Source organism: Antechinus flavipes, chromosome 1, assembly GCF_016432865.1.
Source record: "Antechinus flavipes isolate AdamAnt ecotype Samford, QLD, Australia chromosome 1, AdamAnt_v2, whole genome shotgun sequence".
In the NCBI taxonomy this organism is placed as follows: Eukaryota; Metazoa; Chordata; class Mammalia; order Dasyuromorphia; family Dasyuridae; genus Antechinus; species Antechinus flavipes.
Genome location: NC_067398.1, coordinates 671,868,214 through 671,886,958, shown reverse-complemented (window position 1 = coordinate 671,886,958; position 18,745 = coordinate 671,868,214). Strand labels below are relative to the sequence as shown.

Below are 18,745 nucleotides of genomic sequence, written 5' to 3'. Positions count from 1 at the left end.
CAGTGGACAGAGCACCAGCCCTGAAGTCAGCAGGACCCGAGTTCAAATCTTACCTCAGACACTCAGCACTTCCTGGCTGTGTGACCCTGGGTAAGTCACTTAACCCCAACTGCCTCAGCTAAAAAATAAATAACCAACCACCCTTCAACGCCCTTCCTCTGGGACCAGGGGATGTCTGAATTCTGAGGGAACTTATAAATGATTTGATCCTCAGACATCCAGCCTGCAGCCTGCCTGCCACATGTGGCCCTCCTGAGTTTTAGCAAAAAAAAAAATCCTTTCTGTAATTAGCTAGCACACAGGAATCAGTAGGGTCGAAACATCTGCCTGCCACAACAGTTGTGTAACTGCCTTCCACCAGATGTCATGCTATCAGCCATGGCTTAATTAGTAACTTAAATGAAGCTGAAAATAATTAAATAACAAAAATTCTGCATGTGGATTTCTAATAATAATGTTAGAGCTAGAAGAGACCTTAGGAAAAATGCAATCCAATCTCCTCTTTGATAATCTTTCTAGATAGGGAAAGTGAGACATAAAGCAGTGGAGGTGGGGCTTTACTATTACTGGAATCAGTTGTTTGCCCAGGATTACACAGGAATCGATTGAAGGGAAGACGGTCTATACTTGAACCCCACTCTCCCTGACTGTCAGTTCAGTGGTATTTCCAATATATCGTATTTCCTCCTTGGATGTCCTAAGTCCAACCCCCTCATTTTCTAGATAAGGTAAATGAAACTGCATTTTCTCAGGCCTGGAATGCTCTCCCTCCTTCTCTCTGTCTCCTGGCCCTCATCTTCCTTCTGATCCTAGCTAAGATCTCTCTTTCCACAGAAGTCTTTCTCAATCCCCCTGAATTTTAGTGTCTTCCCCTTGTGGTCTCTCCCAGTAGACTATGAGCTATTAATGGTAGAGGCTGTTTTTTGCTTTAATTTGTATTCCCAATGCTTAGGTACATGTCATTTAGGCTTCCCCATTATGGAGTTTTCTTGGCAAAGATACTGGAGTAGTTCACCATTTCCTTCTTCAGTGGGTTAAAGCAAACAGAGATTAAGTGTCTGAGGCTAGATTTAAATTCAGTTTTCTTGATTCCAGGACGAACATTCTATCCACTGAGCCACTTAGCCGCTTCCTTAGATATGCAATATACTTAATAAATGCTTGTTGACTTACTTGCCCGAAAGTCAATAGCTAATAGTAAATGGAAGTGTCAGGGCTTTGTTGTAAGAAAATAAGGTATATGAATGTAATGGAATATTATTGTTGTATAAGAAATGGTGATCAGAAAAGCCTGGAAAAACTTACATGAACTGATGCTGAGTGAAGTGCGCAGACCCAGGGGAACACGTACACAGGAACAGCAAGATTGTGTGATCAATTATTATATAGACTTGGCTCTTCTCAGTAATACAGTGCAAGACAATTGCAATGGATTAGGATGGGAAAATGCCATCCACATCCTGAGAAAGAACTTTGGAGACTGAATGCAGATTGAACCATACTGTTTTCCCTTTTTAAAAATAGTTTTTCCCTTTTGTTCTGATTTTTCTTTCACAACACGACTAAAATATAAATATGTATAAAATGATTGTACGTGTATAACCTACATCAGATTGCTTGCTGTCTTGGGGAGGGGGAAGGGAAAGGGAAAGAGGAAAATCTGGCATTCAAAATCTTATAAAATGAATGTTGAAGACTACTCTTAAACGTGTAATTGAAAAAATACAATACTATAAAGTGAGGAGAGGGAGAAAATGAGGTGCAGGAAGGGAAGTCACTTGTTTCAAATCTCACAGACTTTGAACTTGGGTTCCCTGACTCCAAATTCAGTGTTTGAAATGATTATACATGTATAACTTAAATCAGATGGCTTGCTGTTTGGGGGGGGGGGGGGGGAAGCAAGGGGGAGAGAAGAAAAATGTGGAATTCAAAATCTTCCAAAAATGAATGTTGAAGACAATCCTTACATGTAATTGGAAAAATACAATATTGTTAAGTGGGAGGGGGGGAATGAGGTACAGGAAGGCAAGTCGTTGTTCCAAATCACACAGACATTGAACTTAGGTCCTTTGACTCCAAATTCAAAGTTCTTTCTGGGCTACTGCACTGCCCCTATCTAAAAGGGTTTAACTGAAAATGACCAGTATCACTTCTTTAAGGATAAAAAAAAAAGAAACTTTTGGCCCCACCCCGCCCCAAGGAAGCCGCGCCCACCTCCTCCAGCAGGGGCCAGTTGTCGATCTCCAGGTGCAGCAGGCCGGCAGGCGCCGGAAGTTGTGCTCCTCCAGGGCCGGGATGCCCAGGTAGCGCAGCCGCAGCGCTCCCAGGCTCTGGAGGTGCGCCAGGGACTCCCCCGAGAGCGTGGTGAGGTTGCAGCGCTCCAGCGTGAGCTCCTCCAGGGCCAGCAGCCCGGAGAAGGCCCGCTGCGAGATGAAGACCAGGTCATTGTCGCCCACCTCCAGCCGCTTCAGGTTCCTGAGGTCCTGGAACATGTGGTCCAGCAGGATGACCAGCTTGTTCTCGCTCAGGTCCAGCAGGGTGAGGTTGCCCAGCTTGGTAAAGACCCCCGGGGGGATCAGCTTCAGCTGGTTGCCGCGCAGGCGCAGGGTCTGCAGGTGCAGCAGGTTCCCGAAGGCCCCCGGCTCCACGTGGGCGATGATGTTCTCGCTCAGGTCCAGCTCCTCCAGGAGCGGGTAGGACGCCAGGTCGCCGGGGTTGAGGCAGCGGATCCGGTTGCGGCTCAGCTCCAAGATTCGGGTCTCGGTGGGGATGCCCTCGGGGATGGCCGTGAGGCGCCGGCGGTGGCACACCACAGACCGGAGCTGCGGCACGCACTCGCATCGGGCCGGGCAGCCGGCCCCCGGGGCCCCGTTCAGGAGCACCAGATGAAGGCTCAGGAGCTGGAGCCAACATGTCATGGTGTGGAACATGGTCTAGGGCCTTGCCACCATTCTCACGGGCACCTGGGGGGGAAAAACAGGAGAGCGTCTGAGGGCAGAAATCCCAGGCGTCCTCGGGCTCCGCGACCGCTTTGGGGCTTCTTGGCAAAATAGGCCAGTGATCTGGCATTTCTTTCTCCAGCTCATTTTACAGATGAAGAAACTGAGGCAAACAAAATGACTAATCCAGGGTCACACAGCCAGTAAGTGTCTGTTTAAATCAACCTCCTGACTTAAGGGTTGGTGCTGGATTCACTGCTGCTCCTAGATAGGAGGGCTCTTAGAACCCAGGAGGTCAGGGCTGGGAGGGCCCTTAGAACAGGGAATGTCAGAGCTGGGAGGGCCCTTAGAACCTAGGGAGTCAGAGCTGGGAGGTCCTTAGAACCCAGGAGGTCAGGGCTGGGAGGGCCCTTAGAACAGGGAATGTCAGAGCTGGGAGGCCCCTTAGAACCTGGGGAGTCAGAGCTGGGAGGTCCTTAGAACCCAGGATGTCAGGGCTGGGAGGGCCCTTAGAACAGGGAATGTCAGAGCTGGGAGGGTCCTTAGAACCTAGGGAATCAGAGCTGGGAGGTCCTTAGAACCCAGGGAGTCAGAGCTGGGAGGGTCCTTAGAACCCAGGGGGTCAGAGGTGGGAAGGGCCCTTAGAGCATAGGAGGTCAGCATTGAAGGGGCTGAATATAGAGAACATCAGAGCTAGGAGAAATGTTAAAACATAAAATGTCAGGAGGGCTCTTAGACCATTTAAATCTAGGGAAAATCATTCAATTCCAAATGGATATGTTAGGAAACTGACTTTGAGTTCCAGAAACATAAGATACTGGAAAAGACTTTTTAGCAGTAAACAGTGGTGGAAACAGTATTGTGGAACAGGGCACTGACTCTGTGAGATGAATGAATTCTATGAAGAAGTCAAAGAAAATCTGGAATACCTACATGAAATGATACAAAGCCAATAAAGCTGAGCCAAAAGAATGATACACACAATGAATACGATGATGCAAATAAATATTTTACTCACAAAAACATCAAATATAATGGCCAGTTTTGGAAACCACTTATGAAAGCTAGAGACCATGGACTTCCTTGCCAGCATCAAGTGAAAGAATGCAGAGGGACTCATCCTATCCATCACCAATTACTACCAGATAACTTTAAGTGTTTGGGGGGAGGTACTTTGGCTCTTTGTGTGCAAAGCAAAGCAGTAGTGATTTTTTTAAAAATTAAAAAAATAAAAAATAAAAACAGAAAGAAAGTAAAACTGTTTTCGAACCAGAAGACTGAGCTGAAACTTATTTTTGTGATCTTGGACAAAGTCCTCCTTGGGTCTCACTTTTCTCTTCATAAAACTGAAAGATTCAACTAGATCAGTGGATTTATGGTCCAGAGAATTCTAGGGGGTCTCTGAAACCTTTCAAAAGGTCAACAAATTCAAAATAAGTTTTTATTTCTAATATGGTTAATATCTAGATCGTCAATTTTTTTAAAGTATAAAGAGACTCAGAATAAAAGGTCAAAAACCATTAACTAGATAACCTTGAACATCTCTTCTAGCCTTAGTTATGTATCCCAGCTCCCATATTTTACTAAGGTGGGATCTGACCAAGACCACACAGCTATACAACCATGGCTTGGACCCAGGTCTCTTGGGATGTTTCTCTCACTACATTTTTGTGGGGCTAGAAGGAACCTTGCAACATACAACAACTACTGTCCATGCTGAAAGGGTCCTTAGAACACAGATAAGACAGTGACAGCTAGAAGAAACCTTCAAGACCATCCAATCCAACCTTCCATAAAAAAGGAAAGGACTTTCTAGAAGTCAATTAAAACCTGTTGGGGGAAGGGATGCATTCAGAGCCAACATCTTGCAGAGGGGGAAGGTACCACCTTCCTGGACACCCAGGAGACTGAACATAAGGAGGTTGAGGCAGATGCCCCCACCCCAGCTTCTGCATATCAGTGTATCCAGAGATGGTTCCCTATTGTGGCTGTCCTTTCTCCTGAACCTCTCAGTTCAGTCACAGAGGGGTGGGAATGGAGCGGCCCTGGCCAGGTTGCCAGACAGGAACTGACAGCCACTACTGCAGCAGGGCCCTTCTGCTTGGCTACCTCCTTGCCCAACTGCCTTTCCTTTCAGCTTCACTGAATGGATATTTTTGGGTGTCCTGTCAGCTGAAACACCCCAAAACTAGGGCCTCCTACCTCTCCTCAGTAGTCTCCTCTGGGCTTCCCCATGCCTTCTAAACATAGACCTCCTCCTGCAGGCAAACTCATTGCCCCACACACAGGATGTCGGAGCTGGGAGGGCCCTTAGAACCCAGGACATTGGAGCTGGGAGGGCCCTTAGAACCCAGGATGTCAGAGCTGGGAGGACCCTTAGAACCCAGGATGTCAGAGCTGGGAGAGCCCTTAGAACCCAGGATGTCAGAGCTGGAAGGGCCCTTAGAACCCAGGATGTCAGAGTTGGGAGGGCCCTTAGAACCCAGGATATCAGAGCTGGGAGAGCCCTTAGAACTCAGGATGTCAAGACTTGGGAGGATCCTTAGAACTCAGGTTGTCAGAGCTGGGAGGGCCCTTAGAACCCAGGATGTCAGAGCTGGGAGGGCCCTTAGAACCCAGGATGTCAGAGCTAGGAGGGCCCTTAGAACCCAGGATGTCAGAGCTGGGAGGGCCTTTAGAACCCATGTCAGCGCTGGGAGGGCCCTTAGAACCCAGGATGTCAGAGCTGGGAGGGCCCTTAGAACACAGAATATCAGAGCTGGGAGGGCCCTTAGAATCCATATCAGAGCTGGGAGGACCCTTGGAACCCAGGATTTCAGGGCTGGGAGGGCCCTTAGATCCCAGAAGGTCAAGGCTGGGAGAACCCTTAGAACCCAGGATGTCAGAGCAAAACATGTCAAAGCCAGAATAGGTCAGGGAAAGCTTCATGTAGAAAGTCAGTTCCTCAAGCATATATTAAACATTTACTAAATAGTAGTGAGGCTAGGTAGTATTGTAGATAGGGCACCAGGCCTGGAGTCAATAAGACCTGAGTTCAAATCCAACCTCAAACATTTACTATCTGGGTGACCCTGGGCATGTCACTTAACTGCCTCAGTTTCCTCATCTGTCAAATGAACTGGAAAAGAAAATGACAAACCCCTCCAGTATCTTTGCCAAGAAAACCCCCATAGAGATCACAAAGAGCCAGAAATGACTGAAAATAACTGAACAACAAATACTACGTACCAGTTACTTTTTGAGCAATACTCAAGCTGAATCTTGAAGGAAGTGAGGCATTCTACCAGGCTGAATAAATTTGATAACCTAAGTGAAATGGATGACTACCTCCAAAAATTTAGGCTTCCCAGATTATCAGAGGAGGAAGTAAATTGTTTAAATAGTCCCATTTCAGAAAAAGAAATAGAACAAGCTATTAATCAACTCCCTAAAAAAAAATCCCCAGGACCAGATGGATTTACATGTGAATTCTACCAAACATTCAAAGAGTTTGTAGTGGCTAGAAGCTGGAAAATGAAAGGATGTCCATCAATTGGAGAATGGTTGAGTAAATTGTGGTATATGAACGTTATGGAATATTATTGTTCTGTAAGGAATGACCAGCAGGATGAATACAGAGAGGACTGGCGAGACTTACATGAACTGATGCTAAGTGAAATGAGCAGAACCAGGAGAACATTATATACCTCAACAACAATACTGTTTGAGGATATATTCTGATGGAAGTGGATTTCTTCGATAAAGAGAGCTTTAATTGATCAAAGATGGACAGAAGCAGCTACACCCAAAGAAAGGACATTAGGAAATGAATATAAACTGCTTGCATTTTTGTTTTTCTTCCCAGGTTATTTATACCTTCTGAATTCAATTCTCCCTGTGCAACAAGAGAACTGTTCGGTTCTGCACACATATATTGTATCTAGGATATACTGTAACCCATTCAACATGTAAAGAACTGCTTGCCATCTGGGGGAAGGGGTGGAGGGAGGGAGGGGAAAAATCGGAACAGAAGTGAATGCAAGGGATAATGCTGTAAAAAATCACCCTGGCATGCATTCTATCAATAAAAAGATATTTTAAAAAAACAAACAAACATTCAAAGAACAATTAGCCCCATTGCTTTATAAACTATTTGAAAAAATAGGGAATGAAGGAATCCTACCAGATTCCTTTTATGACACAGACATGGTACTGATATCTAAACCAGGTAGGTTGAAAACAGAGAAAGAAAATTATAGACCAATCTCCCTAATGAATATTGATGCTAAAATCTTAAATAAAGCAATTTAGCAAATTTAGCAAAAAGACTACAGAAAATCATCCCCAGGATAATACACCATGATCAAGTAGGATTTATACCAGGAATGCAGGGCTGGTTCAATATTAGGAAAACTATCAGTATAATTGACCATATTAATAATCAAATTAACAAAAACCATATGATCATCTCAACAGTTAGAGTTACAAAGAGAAATTCCATTTAAAGTAACTACTGATTGTATAAAATATTTAGGAATCTATCTGCCAAGGGAAAATCAGAAACTTTATGAGCAAAACTACAAAATACTTTCCACACAAATTAAGTTTGATCTAACCAACTGAAAAAATATTAAATGCTCTTGGATTGGGCGAGCAAATATAATAAAGATGACAATACTACCTAAACTAATCTATTTATTTAGCGCTATACCAATCAGACTCCCAAAAAATTATTTTGATGACCTAGAAAAAATAACAACAAAGTTCATATGGAGAAACAAAAGGTCAAGAATTTCAAGGGAATTAATGAAAAAAAATCAAATGAAGGTGGCCTAGCTGTACCAGATCTAAAATTATATTATAAAGCAGCAGTTACTAAAACCATCTAGTATTGGCTAAGAAATAGACTAGTTGATCAATGGAATAGGTTAGGTTCAAAGGACAAAACAGCCAATAACATTCTACCAGGCTGAAGGGAGAAAGAGAACTCACCAAAGCAAAAGTATGGAGTTAGGAAATGGCATGCTTTTAAATAATATTTTTTCCAATTATTGGAAAGACAATTTTTAATCTTCATTTTTATTAAAGCTTCTTATTTTCTAAAACATATGTGTGAGCAATTTTTCAGCATTAGCCCTTACAAAACTCTGTGTTCCAATTTTTCCCCTTTCCCCCACACCCTCCCCTAGATGGCAAGTATTCCAATATATGTTAAAGATAGTAGAAATATTTAACATTCATTTTTTAAAATAAAATTTAGAGTCTCAGATTTTCTCTCTTTTTCCTCCCCTCCTTCTTCTCTAAGACAGTAAGCAATTTGATATAGGTTAAATAGGTATGGCTTTTTTTGTTTGTTTGTTTGTTTGGTTTTTTTTTTTTTTGGTTAGGAACAGCAAAAAGAGTTTATCTCGGTTAGAATTCAGGAAGGGAAATAACAGACTAAGTTTGGGAAAGTAGTTTGGGACCAGCTATAAAGAGCCTAACCAAGAGAAGATTGTTAAATCCAGGTGACTAAAAGATCAATGTGTCCTTTACAGAAATAAACAAATTCAATTGGGAGGTTGAGAGATGGGAAGATAATGAGTTTTGTTTTGGCCAGGTTGCATTTACATTGCCAATGAGACATTTGATTTGGAATGTCTTATTAAATAGTGGGTGATACGGGCCTGGAGCTCCAGAAAAGAGTGGGGCTGAATATGCAGACCTGGGAATTAGGAGATTGGTCATTGACCCTATGGGAGCTGAGGAGGTCACCATATCCATTCTGTCCCTCTCTTTTAAATCCAGTTCACCCATTTTCTCCAGGAATCTCTCCTCCATCACCTAGCTTAGATTTACAATCCGTTATCTGACCACCAAACATTTGCTGCCCCAGCCAAACAAAGAGGCAGCCCCCCACCAATGGACATGTCATCCTGACTCTCATCCATGTTTTACCAGTCTCTCTCCACACCCCAGGATTGCAAGGCCTCTGGCAGGGCCAGATGGTCTTCGGCTTCTAAAGATAATTAGCCAGCATGGAATGGGCAGCCACTGGGGCCTAAGCTCCCCGCCGGGAAGGATGGGGGGGGAGGGGAATCAATGAGTCATTTTAATAAGGGGTTGCTTTGAAATGGTACTGGGACAGCTGCAGGTGCCTAGGGGTAGTGGGGGAGAGCCAGGCTTTATGCTCAGTTAAGGGAGTAAGGCAGCCAAGAGCAATGAGAGGAAAACCTGCCATGGATGCCAGGAGAAAATGGAAGTTGATTAGGAGAAACCCCAAATTAGGTTTTGGAGGGAAGGCTTAGGCTGCAATGCCAGTTCTGAGCTCTGCTACCTATGCGACCTTGGGGATGTTTTAACCTCTCTGTAAAATGAAGGCATCCCACACATACAAAAATATTTACAACTTTCTCTGGTGGCAAAGACTTGGAAACTCAAGAGGTGTCCATCAATTGGGGAACGGCTGAACATGTTAGGGTATGTGCATGTGGTGGAGTGTTATTGTGCCCAGGAAAACCTAGGAAGTCTTATGTGGATTGGTATAGAGTGAAATGATCACTTTATTTTTTTTTAACTATTTGTTTAATAATAACACTCTGAAAGACTCGGGAATGCTGGTCAATTCCTATATCAACTAGGAAAAGAATTCTGAGCAATTCTAAGACTAACCACGATTTCAGAGGACCAGTAATGACTTGTGCTGCTGCCCACCTCCAATCAATCCATAAACTTTGGTTAAAGTGCTTACTATATGCTAAGCACTGTTTGAAACACTGGACTCAGGGCTCAGAATGAGATACACTATTTTTGATATGGCCAATGCAGAAATTTATTTTGCTTGATGGCACATATTAGTTCCAAGGTTTTTCTTTTTCCTTTCCCCCACCCCAAGTTGGATGAGAGAGAAAATTGTATTTTTTTTAACTGAAAAAAAAAGAATTTAATTAAAAAGAAAAGAAAAAAACAATAGAGTTGGGGCTGTGTCCTTTAAGATACCTTTTGAACTAAAAAATCTCTGCTTTTGTGATTTGCTGAAGAAAGTAGGCATGGTAAGCCAAGAGAGGACAACGTGTGGGGTAAAGAAGTGATTACTTACTGTCTTCAAGCAGTCAAAGGGCTGTCACATGAAAGGCTTATTCTGCTTGGCTGGAGAGGACATAAGGAAGATTGATGGAAGATTAATGGAGGGTTCATAGAAACAGGATGGCTGAGGGAGAGAAAGTGATATTCTATATTTGGAACCAGAGGCCCTGCCCTCTCACTTAATATCTGTGTCATGTTGGACCATTCTCTGAGCCTCAGTTTCCTCATCTGTAAGAATAAGAGAGTCAAATGATAGCCCTGAAAAACATATGGAGAGACCAACCTCTCTCCTTTTGGCAGAGAAGTGAGTGATCACTAGGATAGGGTAGTAAATACACTATATTGTGTATTTCTGCTTAATTGTTTCCAGGGAGGGTTTAAGATGGTGGTAGTAAAAAAAGGAAGGAAGGAAACAAGAATGCCCACCATGTGCCAGGCACTATGCTAAGCCTTGCCCATATATTAACTCAGTTGGTCTTCACAATAACCTAAGACGGAGATGCTGTTATGACCCCCATTTTATAATTGAGAAAATGAAAGCAGACAGGGTCACGCAGCTAGTAAGAATCTAAGGCTGTTCCAGGACCATTACTCCATCTGCCGGGGAAGATTTTTCCAAAAGTGATGGTGATATAAACAAAAGACATTAATAATATATATTTTGTTTTTTCAAATGTCTTAGAAGGGGGTCAAAGAATTCTTAAAACATGCTTTTATTTCCCCACTCCCAAAAGGAAGGCATTGGATAAAATGGCCTCTAAAATTCCTTGTAGTTCTATCATAACCGGGACATAAGGGAAGCTCCTTGAGAATGAGAATGATTTTGCAGTTTTGTCTTTGCATCCCCATCCTGGCACCTAGAACTGTGTCTTATAAATAGCAGATGCTAAATAAATCATTGCTAATCTGGTGAGCTGGATATATCTGGTCAGTCTGCCTACATGGACCCCAGGCCCTAGGAATCCCAGCTGCCATGTCCTCAAGCTACATCCTGTCTACACCTACCCTGAGTTCCAAGCTATTCTCATTCAACAGGACTATAGCACTAGACTCCAGGATGGTCCTCTTGACTCTCCATTTAATTTCCCCACTCCCCAATTTCTCCTGCACAAAGGTCTTTCCAACTCTCATATTCTGTGTTCTCAGTCCCTTCCAGCTCTGACACCCTGTGTTTTAAGGGCCCTCCCAGCCCTGACATCCTAGGTTTTAGTGGCCCATTAAGCTTTGCCATCCTATGTTAGTAGAGCCCTCCCAGCGCTGTCATTGTGTGTTCTAAGAGTCCTGTCAGTCCTGACATCCTGGGTTCTCAAGGACTTTCTCAGCTATAATATTCTGTGCTCTAAAGACCTTTCCAGTTCTGACATTTTCTGTACTAAGGGGCTTCACCCTCTATGTTCTAAAAGCCTTCGTAGATCTGACATTCTATGATTTCACGTCTACCCCTAACTCTACTCCTGACTCATCCAACTCTAATTGTTAAAAACTGCCTGGCACAATTCTTTCTTCCCTTCTGCTTCCTTACCCAAGATACTGTCAAGCATTTTTTTTTTTTTTTTGCTCAGATGAGAATAGTACATGTTGTTTCCCACTACAGGGAAGAATCTTTTAAATATACAAAACCAACTTAAAAAGGATCCCCAGTCATCTGGAGAAGTCACACTGGTCTTGAATGCCAGGCCTAAAGACTTGTGAGAGACCTTGGAATTCAACTCATGTCTGAACCAAAAAATCACCTCTACAATTTAACTGACAAATGGCCATCGGGCTCCCATCACCCCCCGGAACCATCTTCCCCTCCTGCTAATTCTAGTTCTAATTCCCCCTACTTCTAATTGTTAAGAAGTTTTCCCTTCATTTAATCGTAATTCACCTCTTTGTAGCTTCCAGCCTGCCGTCAGGGATCTGCCCTGTGGGGCCAAGCGGCACAAATCTAATCTCTTTCACATAATAGCCTTTCAAATGTTGTTCTTGTTGTTCAGTCACGTCTGACTCTTCATCACTCCATTTGGAGTTTTCCTGGCAAAGAGACTGCAGCGGTTTGCCATTTCCTGCTCTGGCTCATTTTATAGATGAGGAAACGGAGGCAAACAGGATTAGGTTACTTGCCCAGGGTCACATAGTTAGTGTATCTGAAACCCCATTTGAACTCAGGAAGATGAGCCCTCCTGAATCTAGACCCAGCATTCTGTCCATTGTATCAGCCTAGCTGCCCATCAAATGCTCAGATACTATCAGACAAGTGGGCAGGTCACCTCATAGCTCTGCCTCAGTTTCTTCAACCGTCAAATGGGGATAACAACAGTACCTATTCGCAAGGTTATTTTAAGGATCAAATGAGATATGATTTGTAAAGTGCTTAAGAGAGAGGAAGAGACAGAGAGAGAGAGAAGGGGGGAAGAAGGGGATGAAGGAGAAAGAGGAGGGGAGGAGAGAGGGAGAGAAAGGAATAGTACAAACTGATGTAAACGTCAGCCATTATGATTATTCTAGACTAAAAACTCTGTGGTTCTTTGATTCCATCTCCAGAAGGGTCACACACCAGGTGGCTTCAGGGGGAGATATGTTTTGCTCCAGCATCTCTCATTCACTGTTCTGGTGATAGAAATTGTGAAGGCAGAAGGGGGAGGGGGCAGGGCATAGAAAGCACCAAGTCTAAATGAGATTTATTCTTAATCCTATCTTAATTCTCCTGTTGGGGACATAATCCTCCTTACTCCCCAGCTATAAAATCCCTCTCTCTGTCTCTCTGGGGCTAACAATCACTTTCTTTCTAGGTCATTCCCTTCCAAGAGTCCCCAAGCCCAAAGGCTGGGAAAGGTATACAGCCAGAGAGAGAGGGAAAGAGAGAGAGTGTGACTGAACTGGCTGTTGGAGAAGTACTTCTAGAACCTCAGAGCTACAAGAGACCTTAAATCAGAATGTCAGCGGGAAAATGGCCCCAAAGGAGTCCTTAGTATGAAGGGCTGGGAGGGATATCAGCGGCCAGATCATCCCATCCTCTTATCTGACAGAGGGGATACTGAGGCCCAGGGAGGAGCTGGAAGGGATTCTGAGGCCAGTGAGTCCCAAATGAGCTAAATATTCTACAGATAAAGAAACTGAGGCACAAACCATGCGATTTGCCCCAAATGACACAGAGGCAGAGGTGAAATTCCTTGTCCAGGTCCTCCGAGTGCCAGATTCAGCATATGAATGGTGCTGTGGTGGTTCAGGCCCTTCATTTGACAGATGAGAACACTGAGGTGGAGATCTCCTGCAGAGACCCGTGGCAGCAAATTGTGCTGTCGCTCAAAAGCCATAGAACTAGTGAGGGGCTGAGCTGGGGGCGGAAACCAGGGCTGGCGCCTCCCAGTCCTTTTCCTGGGTTCAGCGGCTTACTGTGGCCCCCCCTCCACAAGAAGATTTGGGGATGGGGTGGACAGAACCCCGAGATGCTTTGCTTTGGAGGCTGAGGGCTGCCTTCCCCTCCCTCCTTGGTATCTCTCTTCCTCTCCTCCTTTTTTCCTTCCTTTCCTTCCCTCTCTCTCCTTTCCTCCCTCCCCCCTCTCCCTTTCCCTCTTCCTTTCTCCCTCCTCTTTCTCCTCCTTCCTCCTTCCCTTCTTCTTTCCCTCCCTCAGCAGTCTGGCTGATCCCTGATTCTGCCTGTGAACTTGACTTCCCACCTGAAACCTGTCACCAGCAGCTCACTCTGCCTGCCTGCCTTCTAAAGGAACAATGTGACAGAGGAAAGGCCACCTCCCCCAATTCCCCTCTCCCCCCACTGCTGTGTCGTGACTCTCAGGGCCTGTGCTCCTGGCCCAGTGAGGGGGAAAGGGAGTAGGGAGGAGAAGCAGAGCTCCCCGTCCCCATGCTCTAGGCTCCCAACCCGAGGGCTGGGGGGGATGTGGGAGCAGGGATGGGGGGCTCAGCCCTGAGTCAGGAGTGGGAGACCTAAAGCGAGGGAAGCTGGGGGACTGACATGTGTTCCCTCTGTCACATACTTGTGAGGGCAGAGGCTGGGAATATCCCTGTCTCTCAGCATGGCTGATCCATTCTCTTCTCTCAGAGCCCTAGGCCTGGGCTCAGCTGGAGAAGGGCAAGGAGAGCCTCTGGGGGGTCCCCCCGATAAAACATAAGTGCCAATTCTCCCTTGGAGAGGCCCACAGAGGGCCCCACTTGGGTTGGGGGGGGGAGGGTAAAGGGGGTTAGTGAAGTGATAAATGGAGCTAGAAACCTCCTGCTCAGTCCTTCCCCTGAGAGAAATTAAATGTACTTACTCTGGCCTAGGCACTGTGTAAAGCCCTGGGGATCCAGATCCATTAATGAGCCCCTCCCTGCTCTGCACGTGCTCATCTTCATAGGGGAAGATAGCCATGCAAGCAGAGAAAGCTGTGTTAGTCTGGGAAGTCACAGGGATAGGATGGTGACCAGCAACAGGGGCTGACATAGTATTTCCAAAAATGGTGGGAGGCCCGGAGCCTGACGTGAAGATGGCCAGACAGCCTGGCGCTAGACCTGGATCAGGTTAGGGAGGGAGCCTGAGGTGGGATGGTGATGGAAGGTGGGCATCAAGGGAACACTGCATTCTCTCGCTAGGCTCCAGGACAGGGAGCCTATCCCTGCAGTTTAGGGAGTTCCAGGGACAGTTTTGGGGGGAGCCCGTTAAATTTGTATGGGAAAATAATATCTTTATTTTAATATGATTAGTTTTCTTTATTTTTACACTTGAAAACATTTTTCTGCGGAAGGGGTCCATAGATTTCATGGGACAAAGAGATCCAAGACATTAAAAAAAAGGTTAAAAACTTCAGGGCAGTAGTGGCGAATTTATTTGCTCCCTCTGCCCTAGGGCTTTGAGGCAAATGGAGCTTTGAGCCTGGCCAGCCTGGGGAAAAGGTCAAACAGGAATCCTAACAGGTCTGCAATTTTGCCCCAAGACAGCCGCCCAAACCTCTAGATTCAGCTGGAACCCCCTCCTTGTGCTCCCCTCCAATCCCTGAGTCATCCAGTGAGTGCTGGAAACAGTGCCTCCTGTCCACTCCAGAGTGAAGGCTCCTGCTGCAGCCAAAGAACCCATGTGGTAGAAGTGAGGCAGTTGGCAGAAGAAAGGCCCACCGAGGGGGATGCTTGAGGAAATAGCTCTCCCTCCTTTCAGGATCTGAACCCCGGGGCCCTCCGTCTGACTCAGAGGCTCACGGGGCTGACGCTGTCCTGGGTTCATCCTCCCCATGCCAGAGGCCCGAGCCTCTGCTCAGAGCAGGATCAATTCACTGCTCTCTACCTGATGCAGCTGGCGTCCATACTCCCTTGTGCTTTTCCTCTGGTCCCAGTTCTGGGCAGGATGAGGAGGGGTCACCCTGCCAAAGCCTTATCCCTGGGCCCGCTAGCCATCTGCTTGGGAAACAATGGCCGTTAGCTGACGCTCAGACCAGGCCGGCTGCTGCCCTCACAAGGACCTTGGCAGGAAGGAGGGAGGAGGGAGAAAGCGAGGGTTCCTAGGCCCAAGCTTTGGAGTTGGGAATCCTCTCTCTCCCCCGACCCTAGGGGTCAGACATTGCATCACCCCAACTGCAGCCTTCTCTACAATGACTGCACTCTGCTCAGAAACAGATGGCCTGGAGACCCCACGGGGCAGGGAAATTCCAGGCAAAAGTCGCTGCCCTCCCCTAGGCGAGGTACACAAAGTACCCAGATGCCAACCCTCCTTTCTAGGGTCCTGGTGAAGCAGATGGATCTGAAAATCTGATTTAACCCTTATTTGCCTCTCAAGACCTGATCTGATGTCTCCCCTGATGGGAAGAGTCCCAGCTAAAATCCTGCCTTGTTCAGGAAGCCCTGCTCAACTCCTTACAATTCTAGTGCCTTCCCTCTATTGATCCCTCCTATTTCTCAGTCTATAGCTTGTTTGTGCATATTCCCCACTTAATTGTGAACTCAGAGAAATCAAGGACTGTCTTTTCTCTTTCTGTAAAGAATTTGTTCAAGATCATCCAGAGAAGTAGGGAGCGCCCAAGGAGGGATTTGAATCTGGGACTTCCTACTCCAGAACCAGCACTTCTGTGTGCTGTATACTCACAGCAACTGCTTTCCCTCGTCCCTGCCCCTGCTTCCCCTTCATCAGTCCCTAGGATATCTCCCATTAAGCTATGTACTCTTCTCACTAATGTGCTAAACACAAAGTCTTGCTGCTTCCACACTATGTCTGGGTCTTCTGTAAAGTCCCTTGAAGTCCCAGCAGCAGACTCCAGAAATTATATTCTTACTTAGTAATTAACTTCCCAACAGGGAGAATGTCACCTCCTTGGGTTGGAGCTCCATGTCCACTGGGGATACTCACTAATAAACTTATTGATAATGCCTCACATTTGCAAAAAAACGGGGCTGCTTTTCCACTAGGGCCCACAGAATTGCAGAGTTCGAGCAGGGGATGATGAGGCTTTGAGCTCACAAAGTCCAATCCCACCATTTTACAGAGAGGGAAACTGAGGCTATGAAAAGGGAGGTGACTTTGCCCAGTGTCAGAGATGAATCCAGGGAGGAGCTCAGATTCAAATGCAGGCACCCGGTTCTTTCCACTCCCTCTCCCAGCCCCACCACAGCCCTGGGGGAGGCAGGAAGAGATGCTCTTTTTCTGATAGCTTCCTAATATCATCATCTGACACACAAGGAAAGGAGGGCCCAGGGAAACAGAGGCTCACTTACCCAAGGTCACAAAGAGGGCTGGACTCTAGGACTTCAAAGTCAGGATCAGGATTCCTGCCAGAGAAATGACAGAAGAGGCAGCAAATCCGGTCCACTTCACTCTGAGGGAGGATGCTTGCTCTGGCCAGGAGGCTCAGCACCTGCAGCTTGGCTCTGCGCAACCTTCCCATGTCTTATTCATGACCCTGTTTGAAAAAGGAAATTTTCAGGCAGTGGAAGGGAAGGTCATGGCCAGTTGGGGGGAGGAAGAGAGACAGACAGAAAGACAGAGACAGAGAGAAAGAGAAACAGAGACAGAGAGACAGAGAAAGAGAAATACAGAAAGAAACAGAAAAATAGAGAGACACAGAGAAAGAGACAGAGACAGGGACACTCAAAGGAAAGGAACAGAGACAGAGAGAGAGAAAGACAGAGATAGTGAAAGAGAGACAAGAGGAGAGAGAGGAAAGGAAGGAAGATGGGGGGAGAAAGACAGAGAGGAAGAGAAAGAAACAGGAGACCTTTCTTGCCTTTGAACAAGCCTGGTGTTAGTACCAGGATTTGGGGGATCACTCATCGGTGGCTGCCCTGAATAGGAAGAGGATCCCAGAAGCAGCCAAACCTTCCTTAAACGATTCAAGTGGTAGGCTACCTGGCCAAATGTAGAAGGGGTGAATGGAGGGTCAGACTGTGATGGCCCCTTCTCTGAGAGAATAACATCTGCTGGAAGCTGATGAGAGCTTGTTCCCCCAAAATGGAATATTCCAAAACTTTTCATAAACCATAGAAAGTTAGATCTAGAATGGATGTTAGAACATGGAATATTAAAATTGAGAGGCTCCTTAGAACCCAGGAGGTCAGAGCTGGGAGGGAGCTTAGAACCCAGGAGGTCAGAGCTGGGAAGGCCCTTAGTAGAGCCCAGGATGTCAGAGCTGGGGGGGCCCTTAGAACCCGGGATGTTAGAACTGGCAAGAAAAACACAGAACACAGAGAATGTCAGTAAACTTAAAAAAATATTGTCCAACTTTCTTATTTTACACTGAGGGTCAGAGATTGAAATTTTGATCTAGGTTATCCCAAAAATTAATGGCAGCACTGGGATGAGATACCACAGATCTCCTGAGCTAGATTTTGCTGAGTGTTGCCTCTCATCCCCAAACAGCAATCTAAATTGGGAAGGGCCTTAGACCAGGAGGAAGGTTTTTATTATATCTCTGCTACTAACTCTTGTGTGACCTCAGGCAAGCCCCATAATCTCTCTGGGTCTGAGAGTCTCCATCTGTCAGTTGAAGGGGCAGACTAATGATCTCTAAGGTCCCTTCCAGCTCTAACATTCTAAAATTATTAATTTGGAACAAGGGGCAGCTGATCCCAAAGTGCCTGGCAGGGGAACCACATAAGCTGTGGCCTATTTTTTTTTAACTCAAAATTCTCCTCATTGCCCTCCTGGCCCCAAATGTTTAACTCTTTCTTTGTTGCTTGAGTAGAAAGCTATCAGGGGAGGGGAAGAAGCAGGGAAGAGAGAGAGGAAAGGAGGGAAGGAGGGAAAGAGAGAGGGAGAGAGACAAAGAGAGGGAGAAAGAGACAGAGGCAAAGAGAGACAGAGACAGAGGAGAAGGAGAAGAAAAAAGAAAAAGAGGAAGAAGAAGAAAAGAAGGGAAAGAGAGAGAGAGAGAGAGAGAGAGAGAGAGAGAGAGAGAGAGAAGAGAGAGAGAGAGAAGAGAGAGAGAGAGAGAGAGAGAGAGAGAAAGAGAGAGAGAGAGAGAGAGAGAGAGAGAGAGAGAGAGAGAGAGAGAGAGAGAGAGAGAATATATGTGTGTGTGTCTGAGTTCTGGGGCAATGCCATAACTCTTGGCTGGAAGGCCAGATGTCCAGGTTTCTGGCTGTCTTACAAAGTTTGCTGATTAGCCTTCAGCAAAGTATGATGCCATGAAAAGAGTCCCTGGGTTGGAAGTCAGAACAACTGGGTCCTACTCCTAGTTCCACACTAACTTGGCTGTGTCCCCTTGGGGAAGTGAATTCCATTTTTCAAATCTCAGTTTTTCCATTTATAAAATAAAAGGATTAGACTAAACTCAAGTAGATTAGACTAAACTCAAGCA

At 45.7% G+C, this 18,745-nt stretch overlaps 1 protein-coding gene across 1 annotated transcript in view; it reads right to left on the bottom strand.

Annotated features, from left to right (window-relative positions):
• LINGO3 (leucine rich repeat and Ig domain containing 3) overlaps positions 1 to 16,923 on the bottom strand; it is a 28,115-nt gene extending 11,192 nt beyond the window's left edge. The window contains 3 exon segments of the mRNA XM_051972236.1: positions 2,215 to 2,261; positions 2,264 to 2,963; positions 16,665 to 16,923. Of these exon segments, the coding sequence (XP_051828196.1) occupies positions 2,215 to 2,261; positions 2,264 to 2,930 (714 nt within the window). The 5' untranslated portion in view covers positions 2,931 to 2,963; positions 16,665 to 16,923.
• Positions 16,924 to 18,745: the final 1,822 nt, after the last annotated feature.